Source organism: Leucoraja erinacea, chromosome 21 (assembly GCF_028641065.1).
Source record: "Leucoraja erinacea ecotype New England chromosome 21, Leri_hhj_1, whole genome shotgun sequence".
Lineage (NCBI taxonomy): Eukaryota > Metazoa > Chordata > Chondrichthyes > Rajiformes > Rajidae > Leucoraja > Leucoraja erinaceus.
The window spans coordinates 16,559,184-16,575,885 of NC_073397.1; the positions used below are offsets into that span (position 1 = coordinate 16,559,184).

General features: G+C 48.0%; 1 protein-coding gene across 1 annotated transcript in view; it reads right to left on the minus strand.

The window, feature by feature from the left end:
* The window catches only part of LOC129707298 (protein CBFA2T2-like), a 100,174-nt gene extending 88,886 nt beyond the window's left edge, over positions 1-11,288 (minus strand). Inside the window, exon 1 of the mRNA XM_055652236.1 lies at positions 10,945-11,288. Within this exon, the coding sequence (XP_055508211.1) occupies positions 10,945-10,972 (28 nt within the window). The 5' untranslated portion in view covers positions 10,973-11,288. The remainder of the gene's footprint in view (positions 1-10,944) is intronic.
* Between the last annotated feature and the right edge of the window lie 5,414 nt (positions 11,289-16,702).

Below are 16,702 nucleotides of genomic sequence, written 5' to 3' on the forward strand. Positions count from 1 at the left end.
CCATGTTCTCCACAGATGCTGCCTGACTCTGAGTTACTCCAGCACTGTCTATCTTTGGTGTAAACCAGCACCTGCAGTTCTTTGTTTCTACCACTAAGCACTTGCCAGGCTTTGTCCTGCCCCCTCCCCACCCCCACTCGCTCTTCCAACTTCCTCCCCCCTCGTACCATCAGACTGAAGGGGTCCTGGCCCAAAGCAACACCTAGTTCAATAGTACTTTACTGACACATGTACCTAGATATAGTGATATATTTGTTTTGCATACAATCCAGTAAAATCATACTATTCATAAGCGCAAACACACCCAAGTATAAGAGTTGTGAATCTGTGGAATTCATTGCCACAGTCGGATATGGAGGCCATATCAAAATATTTTTAAGGCAGAGATAGAATCTTGATTAGTACGGGTGTCAGGGGTTATGGGGAGAAGGCAGGAGAATGGGGGTGAAGAGGGGAAGATACATCAGCCAAGATTGAATGGTGGCGTAGACTTGATGGGCCGAATGGCCCAATTCTACTCCTATCACTTATGATCTTATGATTAATTCCTTCCGACACTACAGACAACATCTAGATGTGGAAGAGCCAAGTAGGAACCCTGTTGTGCCAGAGCAGAGAGAGAGCCTGTCGACGCAAGCAGGCGGCTAGCCCGACAATGTGAAGCAAAAGCAGCTCTCCAACGCGACATGCTCTTTAGAGTCTTTCAAAGCATTTCTTGCCAGGCAGCATTCCGAGATGCAGCACTCCCGCCCAGCTGCGAGATAAACTAGATTAGGAGCCAAAATAACAACCGTTTAATTTCCGCCTCCCCCCCACTCTCCTGCCTGAAGGCGCCTGAAGCCACGGTACATGACAAGTGTTCTCACGCCTATCAATAAAAAACACTGAGTGTTTGCCAACTGAGTCCATTCAGGGCGGAAAGTTCTGCTGGAAAAGCTGGTAAACAGGGAGATTTATCTGCACCTTAGCTGGGGAACAGAGAACATAGGAACGTATAGGCACAAAATGCTGGAGTCATTCAGCACGTCAGACGGCATCTCTGGAGGCAAGCAGGACACACAACCATAGAATCTTACAGTGTGGAAACAGACCCTTCAGCGAACATGCCCCATCTACAATCGTCCCAACTGCCTGCATTTGGCCCATATCTCCCTAAACCCGTCCTATCCATGTACCTGTCTAAATGTTTCTGTCTAAACATTGCAATATTCCCTGCCTCAACTAACTCCTCTGGCAGCTCGTTCCATACAGCCACCACTCTTTGTGTGAAAAAGTTATCCCTCGGATGCCTATTATATCGTTGCCCCTTCACTGTGCTGGAGTAACTCAGTGAGACGGGCAGATTCTCTGGAGAAAAAGTCAGAGTAACTCATCGGGTCAAGCAGCAACTGTGGAGGAGGGATAGACATTTAAGAATGGTACAGTGGCGCAGCACCGGAGAGGCAGGTTGACCAAGGGTGCTATCTATGTGGAGTTCGCACATTCTCCCTGTGACCGCCTGGGTTTTCTCCTGGTGCTCCGGTTTCCTCCCTCGACCCAGAGACGAGCGGGTTTGCAGGTGAATCGGCCGCTAGTGTGTAGGATAGAACTAGTGTGTAAACATTTGGTGACAATTGTAAATCTAATCTAAACTAAAGAGGTCCCAAGTACCCGCTCAGGTGACTGATGCAAAAGCACTAAAGAAGTTGAAATGTGGCTTCAGTTTTAGTTTTAGAGATACAGCACGGAACAGGCCCTTCGGCCCGCCGAGTCCATGCCGACCAGTGATCACCCCGTACACTGGTTCTATCCTGCACACTAGGGGCAATTTACAGAAGCCCATTATCCTACAAAGTGGGAGGAAACCAGAGCTACTGGAGGAAATCCACGAGGTCACAGGGAGAACGCACAAACTCAGTTCGGACAGCACCTGCAGTCCGGATCGAACGAGGGTACACGGCGCTGTGAGGCAGCAACTCTACAGCTGCGCCCGTGTGCCACTAGAAAAAACACTTTTTTCAGCAACAAAGTGAATAATCCCCTCTCTATGCTGACAGCAGCAGCTGTGGGAGGTGCCTGGAACACGCATGGCAAGTTCCAGGAAGTCAGCACTCCTGAATGTTTATTTTCCTAGTGATAAGGAGAAAGAAGGGAGAGTGAAGGGCGGGATTGGAGAGCTGGGAGTAGATGTTGCAATTAGCTCGGATGTCAGGTGTCGATACGATCAGGTGTGAGACATTCCTCACAGCAGGATGTTTCTCAGGAGGAGGCCATTCTGCCCATTGTAGCTGTGCCAGCTCTTTGGCAGAGTTTTGCAATTAATCTCAGACCATCTGCTTCCTCTCCAAGCCTTGCCAATTAATCTCTTTCAAGCACTTTAGTTTAGTTGTGAAATACAGAGCGGAAATGCAGGCCCTTCGGCCCACCGAGTCCACGCCAACCAGCAGTCCCTGCACACTAACTCTAAACTACACACCCTAGGGGCAATTTATCATTTTTACCGAACCCACTAACCTACAAATCCATACATTTTGGGAGTGTGGGGGGAAATCGGAGCACCCTGAGAAAACTCACGCAGGTCACAGGGAGAAAAGTACAAACTCCGTACAGACAGCACCTGTGGTCAGGATTGAACTGGGGTACCTCTGGTGCAATGAAGGTTGCAACTCTAACCATGCCACCCACTTATCCAAGCCTGTTCCAAAAGTTCCCATTGAACACATTTGCTCTGCTCCTTCGGGCAACTTGGCCCGTATCAGAGGAAGGGAACTTTACTCCTTGTAGAGGAGTCTGAAGAAGTGTCTCGACCCGAAATGTCACCTATTATTTTTCTCCAGAGGTGGTGACTGGCCGCTGAATTATCCCAGCTTTTTGTGTCCATCTTCCGTTTAAACCTGCATCTGCATTTCCTTCCTACATTTACACCTTGTACCTTTGGTCTATTATCACCTTAAACCTGTGTCCATCTCTCACCTGAACCCCTGGCCACACGCAGATGCTGAACGTGTGGAGTTTGCACGTTCTCCCTGTGGCCACGTGGGCGACCTCTAGGTGCTCCAGTTTCCTCCCACAACCCAAACATGTGCAGGTTTGTAGGTTAATTGGCCCTTTGTAATTTGCCCCTTGTGTGGAACATTGATAACATAGAACTAGTGTGATTGGTTGATCGATGGTCAGCATGGACTCAGTGGGCTGAAGGGCCTGTTTCTATAGCTGTTAGACGGAAGATCGACACAAACAGGCCCTTTGCCCCACCGAGTTCGCGCCAATAAGCAATCACCCCGCACACTAACACTATCCTACACACACTACGGACAATTTGCAATTTTACCGAAGCCAATTAACCTACAAACCTGCACGTCTTTGGAGTGTGAGAGGAAACCGGAGCACCCGGAGAAACCCCACGCGGTCACAGGGAGAACGTGCAAAATCGTACAGACAGCACCCGAGGTCAGGATCGAACCTGGGTCTCTAACGCTGTGAGGCAGCAACTCTATACCTGCGCCGCCGTGCCGCCCATGCTACACAGGGCAATAATAAACTAAACTAACAATAAACACTCACTAGAGTCCAAACAAGAAGATGACAACAATGTCTGTTCTTTGGTGGCGCAGCGGTAGAGTTGCTGCCTTTCAGCGTCAGAGATCCGGGTTCAATCCTGACTACGGGTGCTGTCTGTAAGCAGTTTGTATGTTCACCCTGTGACTATGGGCTTTCTCCGGGTGCTCCAGTTTCCTCCTACACTCTAACAACGTTCAGGTTTGTAGGATAATCGGCTTCAGTAAATTGTAAAATTGTCCCTCGTGTGTGGGATAGTGCTAGTGTACGGGGGGGTGATCGCTGGTCAGCACGGACTCGGTTGGCTGAAGGGCCTGTTTCCTCGCTGTATCACTAAACTAAATTTGCTCCAAAGCACAAAAGGAATATTCCAGTGCCGGTGGTGGAAAGTGGCACAGACACACAAGCTTGTACTTTCCTCCCTGCACCCCGGTTGTGGTGTCTGCAGGAGGCAGGCTTTAATTAACCTGGGTTTATTCGTGGGAACAACATGCTTCTGTCAGGCTGCAGGAGGTGTTCCAAGCTCCTCTGGACCCGGCAGATGGGAGCTCAGTTTTATCCCTTCTGCAGGGGAACAGGTGGGATGTGCTTGGGCTCAATTCCCACAACTGCTGCCAGGCTCCCAGCCTTCTGGCAGAGAGGATGGCATCGCCAATGTCCAAAGCAGCTGACAGCACTCACAGAGCGAGGGGGGGTGGGGGATGTGATAATGAATATGTGTCTTTGACCAAGAGCGAGAGAGAGACAGAGAGAGAGATAATGGATATGTGTGTGTGATCGAGAGAGAATGTATGAATGAATGTGTGTGAGCAAGACAGATAGAAAGAAAGAATGAGCGTGTGTGTGTGTGTGTGTGTGTGTGTGTGTGTGTGTGTGTGTGTGTGTGTGTGTGTGTGTGTGTGTGTGTGTGTGTGTGTGTGGGGGGGGAGGGGGGGGGGAGAGAGAGAGAGAGAGAGAGAGAGCGGGAAGAAAGAGAGAATGAGACAGAAGCTTAAACACGCACCACCAGACTCAGGATCAGCTTCTGTTATCAGGCTTCTGAACTGCCCTTGCATAAGCTAGGAAACTGTCATAGATTCACCCCTACCCCATTGAGGACATTGAACCTTGTCAAAGGAACTGATGTGCTGGACTTTCAGTCTGATTGGGGGGGCACGGCCGGGGGGGGTGCGAGAATGAAGGGGGCACGTGTGTTTGGTGACAGACAGAAGAGAGGACTGTTCAGTGAACTTTTGGAACTTTGTTGGCACCAAAACATGGCCACACTCGTGTAGTGCCGAGGTGAGGTCTGTTGTGCGATTTTACCGGGTTAAAGCGTTTCACTGTAACTAGGTACATGTGACAATAAAATATCGTTACATTGAATTGCCTCACCCAGCCTTATCACTGCAACCCCTCCCTCCCCATCTTCCGACATCCCACTCCTGCTGCTCTGATGAATTGTGCCCCTTTCATTAGTCTCTTCCATGGTTGGCTGTGATTTCTGCCACCAGATACTGTGGGACTGTCTCTCTGAATCGCTCCACTCCTTCATAACACTGTTTACTAAGCCCCCGCTTGCTCTATCTAATCTGGCTTAAGGTCTGTTATCCCCATTGCATCTGTGAAGTGGCTGGGGTCATTTCCCCACCATAAATGTGTCATGAAAATGAAGATGTATAGAAAACAATTACTGCCTGTGTGACCGCGCGCGCTATTATTGACGGTGTATTTTAGTTTAGTCTAGTTCAGAGATACAGCGCAGAAACAGGCCCTTTGGCCCAACGAGTCCGCGCCGACCAGCCATCACCCCATACACTAGCCATCACCCCATACACTAGCCATCGACACTTTACACTAGCCATCACCCCATACACTAGCCATCAACACTATACACTAGCCATCGACACTATACAATAGCCATCACCCCATACACTAGCCATCGACACTATACACTAGCCATCACCCCATACCCTAGCCATACACCAGCCATCGACACTATACACTAGCCATCGACACTATACACTAGCCATCGACACTATACACTAGCCATCGACACTATACACTAGCCATCACCCCATACACTAGCCATCGACACTATACACTAGCACTATCCTACACATGAGGGATAATTTACCATTTGCAAAATCCAATTAACCTCCAAACCTGCACATCTTTGGAGTGTGGGAGAAACCCATGTGGTCCCCCACACGCAGGTCAAGCAGCATCCCACCTCTGGTGCCCACCCCTGAGCCTTTGTGGTCAGCTGCAGCTGGGACTGTAACATGACACCTCTTACCTACCGAGTCAATGGGCTGTTGAGTTTAGCGATAGTGCGGAAACAGGCCCTTCGGCCCATCGAGCCTGCGCCAACCAGCAATCCCCGCACACTAACACTATCCGACACGCACTAGGGACAATTTACAATTTCACCAAGTCTATTAGCCTACACAAACCTGTGCGTCTTTGGAGCGTGGGTGGAAACTGGAGGTCCCAGAGATAGCCCACGCAGGTCACAGGGAGAACGTACAAACTCCGTACAGACAGCACCCACAGTCAGGAGCAAACCCAGGTCGCTAGAGGGGCTGTGAGGCAGCGACTCTACCGCTGCACCATCTTGTAGCCTATTAGTATCTGCACTAACCCGGTGGATTGTGCTGATGTATGCAGATAGACAGGCTGAGCTGCATGCAAAACATGTATTTCACTGCACCTGATACATGTGACATTAGAGAAACTAATGAACCATTGAGAAACAAGGATAGGTGACATCTTAGGTCGGGACTCTTCTTCAGATACCTTAGGGTCCCGACCTAAAACGTCACTTTGACTCATGTTTCTCCAGACATGCTGCCTGACCCGCTGAGTTACTCCAGCACTTTGTTTCTTTTCATGTAAACCAGCATCTGCAGTTCCTGGTTTCAAGCAGGTGTAAGTGACCAGGAGATCCAGAAAGTAATTAACTGCAAACACAAGGGATTCTTGCCTTTTAATCTGTTCAATGCCTCGGGGCATGGGAACAAGACACCCAATGCTGTGGTGGGTTGCAACAGAAAATCGTAGGAAACAAAGATTGACACAAAGTGCAGGAGTAATTCAGCGGGTCAGGCAGCGACTCTGGAGAACAAGAAACAATACTGGTTGCAAAGGAATGTACATTTTATCAGAAGTACACAAAAAAGCTGGAGAAACTCAGCGGGTGCAGCAGCATCTATGGAGCGAAGGAAATAGGCAACGTTTCGTCCCGAAACGTTGTCTATTTCCTTCGCTCCATAGATGCTGCTGCACCCGCTGAGTTTCTCCAGCTTTTTTGTGTACCTTCGATTTTCCAGCATCTGCAGTTCCTTCTTAAGTACATTTTATCAGGATGTATCACAGCTTGGTTTGGGAACAGCTCCATCCAAGACGGCAAGAACGGCACAAAGAATATGTGTGTTATGATTGTGTTTATAATTTGTTTGGTTGTTTTGTTGTTTGTCTTTTGCACAAAAGTCAGCGAGCATTGCCACTTTCATTTCACTGCACATCTCGTATGTGTATGTGACAAATAAACTTGACTTGACTTGACTTGAAGAAATTGTAGAGCATTGTGAACGCAAACCAGACCATCACACAAAACAACCTCCCTTCCATTGACTATATCTACAGATTTCACGCTGCCTCGGCAAGGCCACCAGTATAATCACGGACCAGTCTCACCCCCGCATTTTGCGTCTATGTTTAGAGTTGTTTCTCTCTCCTCGAGATGTGGTGGAATTTCCGACGCAACGATGCCTTGTCTTTGCAGTTATGTCATCACATCTTGGACTCTCTCATCAAACCAGTTCCTGTGATTTCTGGCAGCAAAACCAATTGTCTCTTCACGACTGAACTAACAACATTGACGTCTCCCCGGGCTACATTGAAGCCGTAATTAAAACATAGGACAGTGCAGCACAAGAACAGGCCCTTCGGCCCACAATGCCTGTGCCGTACATGATGCCAATTTAAGCCAATCTCCTCTGCCTGCACATGATTCATATCCCTCCATTCCCTGTACATCCATGTGCCTATCTAACCACAGCCACTATCATATCTGCCTCCACCATCACTCCTGGCAATGTGTTCCAGGCCCCCACCACCCTCTGTGAAAATAAAATGCTCTCACATTTAAAAAAAATGAATTTTGAACATGAAGGATACAAATATGTGGCAGAAACATGGTGACTCTTGTATATTGCCTTAGTGGTGACACAAAATGCAAAAGGCTGCAGCCCTCATCGACTTCCGCCCAGTTGCACTTACTCCCATCATCACCAAGTGCTTCGAGAGGTTGGTCCTTGCACACCTCAAAGGCTGCCTACCCCCCACATTGGATCCCTATCAGTTTGCCTACCGCAAGAACAGGAGTACGGAAGATGCCATCTCAACGGCACTTCACTCCGCCCTCTCCCACCTCGACAACAGAGACACTTACGTAAGAATGCTGTCCATCGATTACAGCTCAGCATTCAACACCATTATACCCTCTAAACTGATCACCACACTCGGTGACCTGGGCATCGACCACTCCCTCTGCAACTGGATACTGGACAAGCACACCTTCTCAACCGTCACCCTGAACACCGGTGTTCCACAGGGCTGTGTGCTGAGCCCCCTCCTCTAATCCCTCTTCACCTACGACTGCACACCTGTACATAGAAGCATAGAAACCAGGAGTAGGCCTTCGGCCCTACCGCCATTTAATATGACTGGCTGCAACTCAGTATCCCGTACCTGTACCCTCTGATGGCCACAAGGGCCACATCTAACACCATCTGGCCTCACTAGTGGCAGATGATTCACCAACTTCTCATCTCGGTTTTTAAAGGATTTTCCCCTGATCCTTAAGCTGTGACCCCTCCACCCCTTGTACATGGGACTAACACCATTATCAAGTATGCAGATGATACAACGGTGATTGGCCTCATCGGCAACAACGATGAGCTGGCCTATAGGGAGGAGGTCCAGGACTTAGCAGCATGGTGCGCTGACAACAACCTGGCCCTTAACTCCAAGAAGACCAATGAGCTCATTGTAGACTTCAGGAAGTCCAGAGGCGGCACGCACACCCTCATCCACATTAACGGGACGGAGGTGGAACGTGTTTCCAGCTTCAGGTTCCCGGGGGTCAACATCTCCGATGACCTCTCTTGGACCCACAATACCTCAACTCTGGTCAAGAAGGCTCACCAGCGTCTCTTCTTCCTGAGGAGACTGAAGAAGGTCCATCTGTCTCCTCAGATCTTGGTGAACTTCTACCGCTGCACCATCGAGTGCATCCTTACCAACTGTATCACAGTATGGTATGGCAACTGCTCTGTCTCTGACCGGAAAGCATTGCAGAGGGTGGTGAAAATTGCCCAACGCATCATCGGTTCCTCACTCCCCTCCATTGAAACTGTCCAAAGCAAGCGTTGTCTGCGAAGGGCGCTCAGCATCGCCAAGGACTGCTCTCATCCCAACCACAGTCTGTTTACCCTCCTACCATCCGGGAGACGCTACAGGTCTCTCCGTTGCTGGACGGAGAGACCCCCCCCCTGCCCCGGACACTCCTCCCACCAGGGAAAAAAATACTATGACTGTTTGCACGTAAATAGATTTATTCATTGCTCATATTTATGTCGCTCTTCTAGGGAGATGCTAACTGCATTTTGTTGTCTCTGTACACTGCACAATGACAATAAAGTTGAATCTGAATCTGAACCTGAAGTAGCTCAGCGGGACAGGCAGCATCTCTGGAGAGAGGAATTGGTGATGTTTCGGGTCGAGACCCTTCTTCAGACTGAGAGTCAGGGGAGAGGGCGTCTAGAGATAGGGAAGGGTAAGGTGTGAAAATGACAAACGGAAGCAGACGATGAGAAGGAAATGTAGAATGGTTCATTGTTAGCTGAGGGGAAGGTGACAAGGAGGCATAGAATCAGTCAAATTAATCAGAAGAACAGTGAAACTAGTCGGAGAGCTAGGGTGGGGGATGGATGGAGAGAGCAGGAAAGCATAGGCTGCTCGAAGTTAGAGAAATCAATATTCATACTGCAGGTACATGGACAGGAAAGGTTAAGAGGGATATGGACCAAACGTGGGGAAATGGGACTGGCTTAGATGGGGCACCTTAGTTAGCATGGACAAGTTGGGCTGAAGGGCCTGTTTCTGTGCTCTATCTGTATCTCAAGAGTACAGAGAAGATTCACGAGGATGTTGCCAGGACTCGAGGGCCTGAACTATAGGGAGAGGTAGGTCAGGCAAAGAATTCACATGTTCGAGCACAGGATGAGTGGTGATCTTAGAGAGGTGCACCAGGATAGGGTGAATGCACAGAGACGTTTGCCCAGAGTAGGGGAATCAAAAACCAGAGGCCATTAGTTTGAGGTGAGAGGGGAAAGTTTTAATGGGAAACTGAGGGGGCAACTTTTTCACACAAATGGTGGTGGGTGTGTGGAACGAGCTGCCGGAGGAAATTGTTGAGGCAGGTGGTATCACAATGTTTAAGAAACATTAGGACAGGTACATGAAAAGAATAGATTTGGAGGGATATGGACCAAACGCAGGCGGGGGGCGGGGGACTAGTGTAGATGGACATGTTCGTTACTGTGGGCAAGTTGGGCTGAAGGTCCTGTTTCCACGCTGTATGACTCTGTGAAGCGTGGGCAAGTCATACTCAATCCTGAGGGCCCACATCGGGGGCAGAGGAATAACCACATTGAAGTTGACCTTGTACATGCAACACATATCTCGATCCCGTCCACATACATGTTACTTCCCATGAATATATCGCCCCGTTACTGTGTAACACGTATCGATGTGTTGTCCCTAGCCGTGCGCATGTAACATACACCAACTCTGGTAACTTTATACAAAACCAATAATCCACTTATTGAACTGGGTACGAGGCGGTAGGACGTGTACAAAGAACAGAAACAAAATAAAATCAATAAAGGATCAACTGTTACCAAAATAGATCGATACTTTAAAAAAAAACCACATTGTAAATGAAAAATATATGTCCTCCTTCATTAGTTCCTCTTAATAGAATAAACATCTACATATTAATTCTGGGTTTTTAAATGGATTTGATACTTGACCGAAGACAAATAAACCACTAAATGGACTGTGTCAGACTAAACGTGACCCCTCGACACAATGACTCTGTTGCCATTGATTCTCTGCGCGTTAACAAACCCTCTCTCTCTCGCCGAAAGTTACACCCGGCTAAACGCTTTCCCCCTCCTTTCTTTAGATCAATTTCTTTCCCTCCCCGAGCAACTTTCAACCCCTCTCCAACCTCTGGCTACAGTGTTTTCTATTTTAGAGAGGCGGTGGTGATCTTTGCAAAGTGAAAGGTTGCAACAATATCCCCCCCCTCCCCCTCCCTTCCAACCCTCCCCTGCTAAACAAGGAATCAGCACTCACTCTGGTACGATCCAGAAATCCCCACCATGTCTCTCTTTGGCTTTTTGGAGATAAAGAAAACTTTTCGCGATGGCCCGTAAGTACGGCGTGGACTTTCTCTTGGACAGAGTCAGCAGCAGTAAACCCTTCCTTCCCTCGAGAGCCCCTTTCCAAGTGTGATCGATTCACCAGACCCTGGAATCAAAGATCCTACAGCGAGCTGGAATGGCAATGAGCAAGATCACACTTCAAAGCCGCGGTCCCAGCCAATGTTTGAGTGAGGCAGCGGCTCCACTTTGCATACCAGTTGGATAAACTACCGAGCAAGCAGACTGAACAGACGACTAATTGTAAGCACAAACCCTTCCCCACCCCCTCCCCTCACTCACTATATCTTCAGGCGGTTTCCCAGTGTACCCGGGGAGTTGGTTAAAATTTAAATTATTTCTCTCTCACACACACACACATGTTTATTCTCCCTCTTACATGTTTATTCTCACACACATGTTTATTCTCTCTCTCACATGCTTATTCTCACACATGTTTATTCTCACACACATGTTTATTCTCACACACATGTTTATTCTCACACACATGTTTAGATACTCTGTGCATCTACCCAGTCTATTCCTCTCATGCTTTTGTACACTTGAATACTTGACATCATCTCAAGTACATTTTGTTTGGTAAATCAGCATTTACCACTTATCACTTGTGTCTAAATAATCTTATGACTCTGCCAACAACAACAGCCACAACTTGCATTTGTGTAGCTATAGACATCTCCAGGTGTTTTACTGGAGTAATCGCAAACAAAATGGACAGGAGTAAGGAGATATTAGCACAGATGGTAAAAAGCTTGGTTGATAGGAAACACAAGGAACTGCAGATGCTAGAACCTAGAGTAAAAAAATAACGAAGTGCTGGAGGAACTCAGAGGGACATGCAATATTTGTGGGGGGGATGAATAGGCTCTCTTTGTGCTGTGCCTTAGAAGAAATCTACTTTAATTACACTATAATTGTTGTACTCTTGTACTTGGGTAAGATTGTGCTATGTACAGCATGATTTTACTGGATTGTATGCAAAACAAAAAAAATTCACTGTATCTAGGTACAATATAAAGTACCATTGAACCAGGCGACATTTTGGGTCAGGACCCTTCTTCAGTCTGATGGTACGAGGGGGAGAAAGCAGGAAGAGAGAGGTGGGGGCAGCACAAAACCTGACAAGTGATAAGCGGTAGAAACACAGAACTGCAGATGCTGCTTTATAACAAAGATAGGCACAAAGTGCTGGAGTAACGGAGCGGGTCAGGCAGCATCTGGAGAAAAAGGAAAGGCGGTGTTTCGGGTCGGGATTCTTCCTCATGCTGAAAGCGGGGGGTGGGCTGAAGAGTTGGAGGTGGGAAAAGGCGCGAACAATCAGGGCTGGCCACAAATGGTTAAGAAGGAACTGCAGATGCTGGAAAATCAAAGGTAGACAAAAATGCTGGAGAAAATCAGCAGATGAGGCAGCATCTATGGAGCGAAGGAAATAGGCAACGTTTCGGGTCGAAACCCTTCTTCAGACAGTTCTGAAGAAGGGTTTCGACCCGAAATGTTGCCCATTTCCTTCGCTCCATAGATGCTGCCTCACCCGCTGAGTTTCTCCAGCATTTTTGTCCACCTGGCCACAAATGACTTCGGGCAGAGTGTTGCCCTGGTGGGCTCATTGTTGGCCAGGGAATGTGTGATCTCAAGAGGGATACAATGTGGAGAGCTACGGAACTGGTTAAATGACTAGTGGGGAGGAAGCGGGCAAGGGGGGAAGATGACACCAGGGCACCACCCTGCCTGAGGTCATTTGTGGCCGGCCTCAATTAGTCCTGGTCTTTTCTCGCCTCCAGCACTTCATCCCCCACCTCCTATTTTCAGTCTGAGGAAGGGTCCCAACCCAAAATGTCAACTATCCTTTTTCTCCAGAGATGCTGCCTGGCCCACTGAGTTACTCCAGCACTCAGTGTCTATTTAATCATAAATGGTTACAGGTGAGGGGGCAGATAGGTGGAGCAAGTGACAAAGGCTAGAGATGAGAAGGGGGTCGATCACCTGTACACTAGTTATATCCAACACAGTGCCACTGTGCCACCAGGACAGTGTCTCATTCTTCTTGCAACAGTGCCCTGGGGTCTATTGCATTTGAGGAAGGGTGGTGATAGGACAGCACTTCCAATGGCTCTACATCCCCTCAGTTTTCCACTGGGGACTGCTACACGTTTCCTGGTGTTAGTAGTTGAAGGATCAATAAACACACAGCACAGCATCAGCTAAATTAATCCCAAGGATCTCAAACAGAACACAGGGTGGCACAGTGGTGCCTCGGTAGAGTTGCTGCCTCACAGCGCCTCAGACCAGAGTTCGATCCTAACTACAGGTTTCCTGTCTGCACGGAGTTTCTAAGTTTTCCCTGTGGGTTTTCTCCGAGTTTCTTCCCACATTCCAAGGATGTGCTGGTTTGTAGGTTAATTGGCTCTCTGGAAATTGCCTCTGGTGTGCAGCATAGAACTAGTGTGAATAGTGTCAGCACGGATTCGGTGGGCTGAAGGGCCTGTTTAAATGCTGTATCTCTAAACTAAACTAAACCTTGGCCTATCTACTCCACATTCACTTCATAGTCCTCACCATCAATGAGAAGCTGTCAATCTCAACTTCAAAAGACATTGAGTCCTGCAGCCCTTAGACTATTGGGGAAGAGAGATGGACACCAAGTGTCAAGGGTCCTGACCCTAAATGTCACCTATCCATATTCTCAAGAGAGTTAGAGAATTTCACTATAAATCCTTTCTTTCACACCTAAGTGATATAAAATGAAGGGCAGACCTCTTTGTTGAATCCCCCACAATGGTCCTTTCTCAAACTTACAGCCATCAGAAGATGTTGTCCGTACTATTGGAACCTGAGTCAATGAATCAGCCTTTGTAATTTAATCCTTTAAACCCTGGTAACTCTTGCGGAAGGCCAATGTGTCTTGACTAAAGTTCAGAGCTTTAAAAGGTGCTCGAGATGAAGTACCTTCACTGACTGAAGCATTTGTAGAACTGAAGCATTGTTTTTCAGAGGCTCTCTGCCATTATTGTGCGACTCCGTGGCAGTCTGAACCTACCAGTGCTTTCTTGTTTTTGTTTCATATTTCTTCTGTATTTTAACATTCCAGATGTGGCCACACTTGAGGAAGGTGAGAGGAGTCATTAAAATACAAGGGGGGAAGTTTCATAGAGATGTGTGGGTTTTTTACACAGATGGTGGGTGGGTGGGTGCCTAGAACAGGCTGCCAGGGGTAGTGTAGGATCAGTTATGATAGTGGTGCTTGAGGTTTCTAGATAGGCACATGGGTGTGCAGGGACTAGAGAGATATGGACCATGTGTAGCCAGATGAGATCAGTTTAACTTGGGCACAAACATCATGGGCTGAAGGGCCCGTTCCAACGCTGTACTGTTCTATTGTAGGAAGAAACTGCAGATGCTGTTTTAAACACAAAATGCTGGAGTAACTCAGCGGGACAGGCAGCATCTCTGGATAGAAGGAATGGGTCACGTTTTGAGCTGAGACCCAGTGTCAAGGGTCATGACTGTAAATGTCACCTATCCATATCCTCAAGACAGCTAGAGAGTTTCACTATAAATCCTGTGGAAAAAAAAAAAATTCTTTCACACCTAAGTGACATAAAATGGGTCTTGACCCGAAACGTCACCCATTCCTTCTATCCAGAGACGCTGCCTGTCCCACTGAGTTACTCCAGCACTTTGGGCCTGTACTGTTCTACGTTCTCTGACAGTAAACATGAGACCAGCCGGGAGTAGAGCAATTCTTCAAGTGTAGACACAAAGAACAGCAGAAGCTGCAGAAGTTTATACCAAAGGTAGACACAAAGAGCTGGATCTCTGGAGAAAAAGGATGGGTGACGTTTCGGGCTGGGACCCTTCTTCAGACAGAAAGTAGAGGGTGGGGTGGGGAAGAGCTGGTGGCAAGCAAAGACCAGGGCCAATCTGTCTGAAGAAAGATTCCAAGTCGAAATGTCACCTATTCTTTTAGTTGAAACGAGAGAATTCCATGTTCATTACTGCTGGGGTGTAAGCTGCCCAAGCGAAATATGAGGTGCTGTTCTTCCAATTTGCCTAAGGCCTTACTCTGGCAACGGAGGAGGCCCAGGACAGAAAGGTCAGTGTGTGAATGGGAAGGGGACTTCAAATGGTTGGCAACGGGGAGATCCCGTAATTCCGGGAGATCTTCAAAGCTCCGCCCTTGCTCCTCCTCCCCCCAGTCACACAGGGACAGAGTCCCCGTGGTCTCTAGTTTAGAGGTACAGCCTGGAAACAGGCTCATCGGCCCACCGAGTCCGCACCGACCAGCGATCCCCGCACATTAACACTATCCTACACACTAGGGACAATTTACACATATACCAAGCCAATTAACCTATAAACCTGCACATCTTTGGAGTGTGGGAGGAAACCGAAGATCTCAGAGAAAACGCACACGGTCATGGGGAGAACATACAAACTCTGTGCAGATAGCACCCGTAGTCGGGATTGAACCTGGTCTCCGGCGCTGCAAGCGCTGTAAGGCAGCAACTCTACCGCTGCGCCAACGTGGTCCTTACCTTTCACCTCATCAACCGTTGCATTAATGTATAATCCTCCAACTATTCTGCCACCTCCAATGGGATCCCACCACTAGTCACATCTTCCCATCCCCCACCCCTTTCCGCCTTCCACAAGAGACTGGTCTTTCGCAACTCCCTGGTTAACTCATCCCTTCCCACCCAAACCACCCCCTCCCCATGTACCTGCGCCTGCAACCGCAGGAGATGCAACGCAGAAGATACAACGCTTGAACTTCCTCCAACCTCATCTACTGTATCCATTGTTCAAGATGTGGACTCTCATTCAACGGAGAGACCAAACGTAGACAGGGCGGTCGTTCCGCTGAACATCTTCGCTCAGTCCGCCTGGACCTACCTGATTTCTCAGTTGCCAAACACTTGAATTATTCACATTCCCACACTGACCTTTTGGTCCCAGGCCTCCTTCATTGTCAGAGTGAGGCTAAACGCAAATTGGAGGAACAGCATCTCATATTTCACTTGGGCAGCTTACAGCCCAGTGGTATGAATATTGATTTCTCCAACTTCAAGTAACCCCTGCATTCCCTCTCTCTCAATCCCTTCCCCTCCCAGTCACATCAGCTTAACATTCTCACCTAGCAAACAGCTAACTATGGCTAGTTTCCTTCATCATCGTTACGTTGTTGCATATCTTTGCATTCATTGTTCTTAATCTCTCGACATCACGTCTACATCTTTCCCTTTCCCCTGATTTAGTCTGAAGAAGGGTCTCGACCCGAAACTCCACCCATTCCTTCTCCCCAGAGATGCTGCCCGTCCTGCTGAGTTTCTCCAGCATTTTGTGTCTATATCCCGGAAGTCTAGGCGGCCTGAGTGTGATTGAGGAAGTTCTATGGGGCCAAGTCTAACTGAGTTATGGGCTTCTTGGGAGGGCAATAGTTGTTGGAGGAAATGCACAGAAGGAACTTACTGCTATAAATCACATCAGTGGAGCGCCTGACAATGCTTTCTATGCAATAAATGTCTTCAGAAACCAAGTGAGATAGAGTCTGCCTGCTTTACATTCACTTTTCATTTAAAACTAAGTGGACATTTTTTTTGTTTAAGAACAATAGGTTCCATTTTATGAATGAGGTTAGTAGGCTAATCAAATCCTTGGGTTTTTAAACTGAT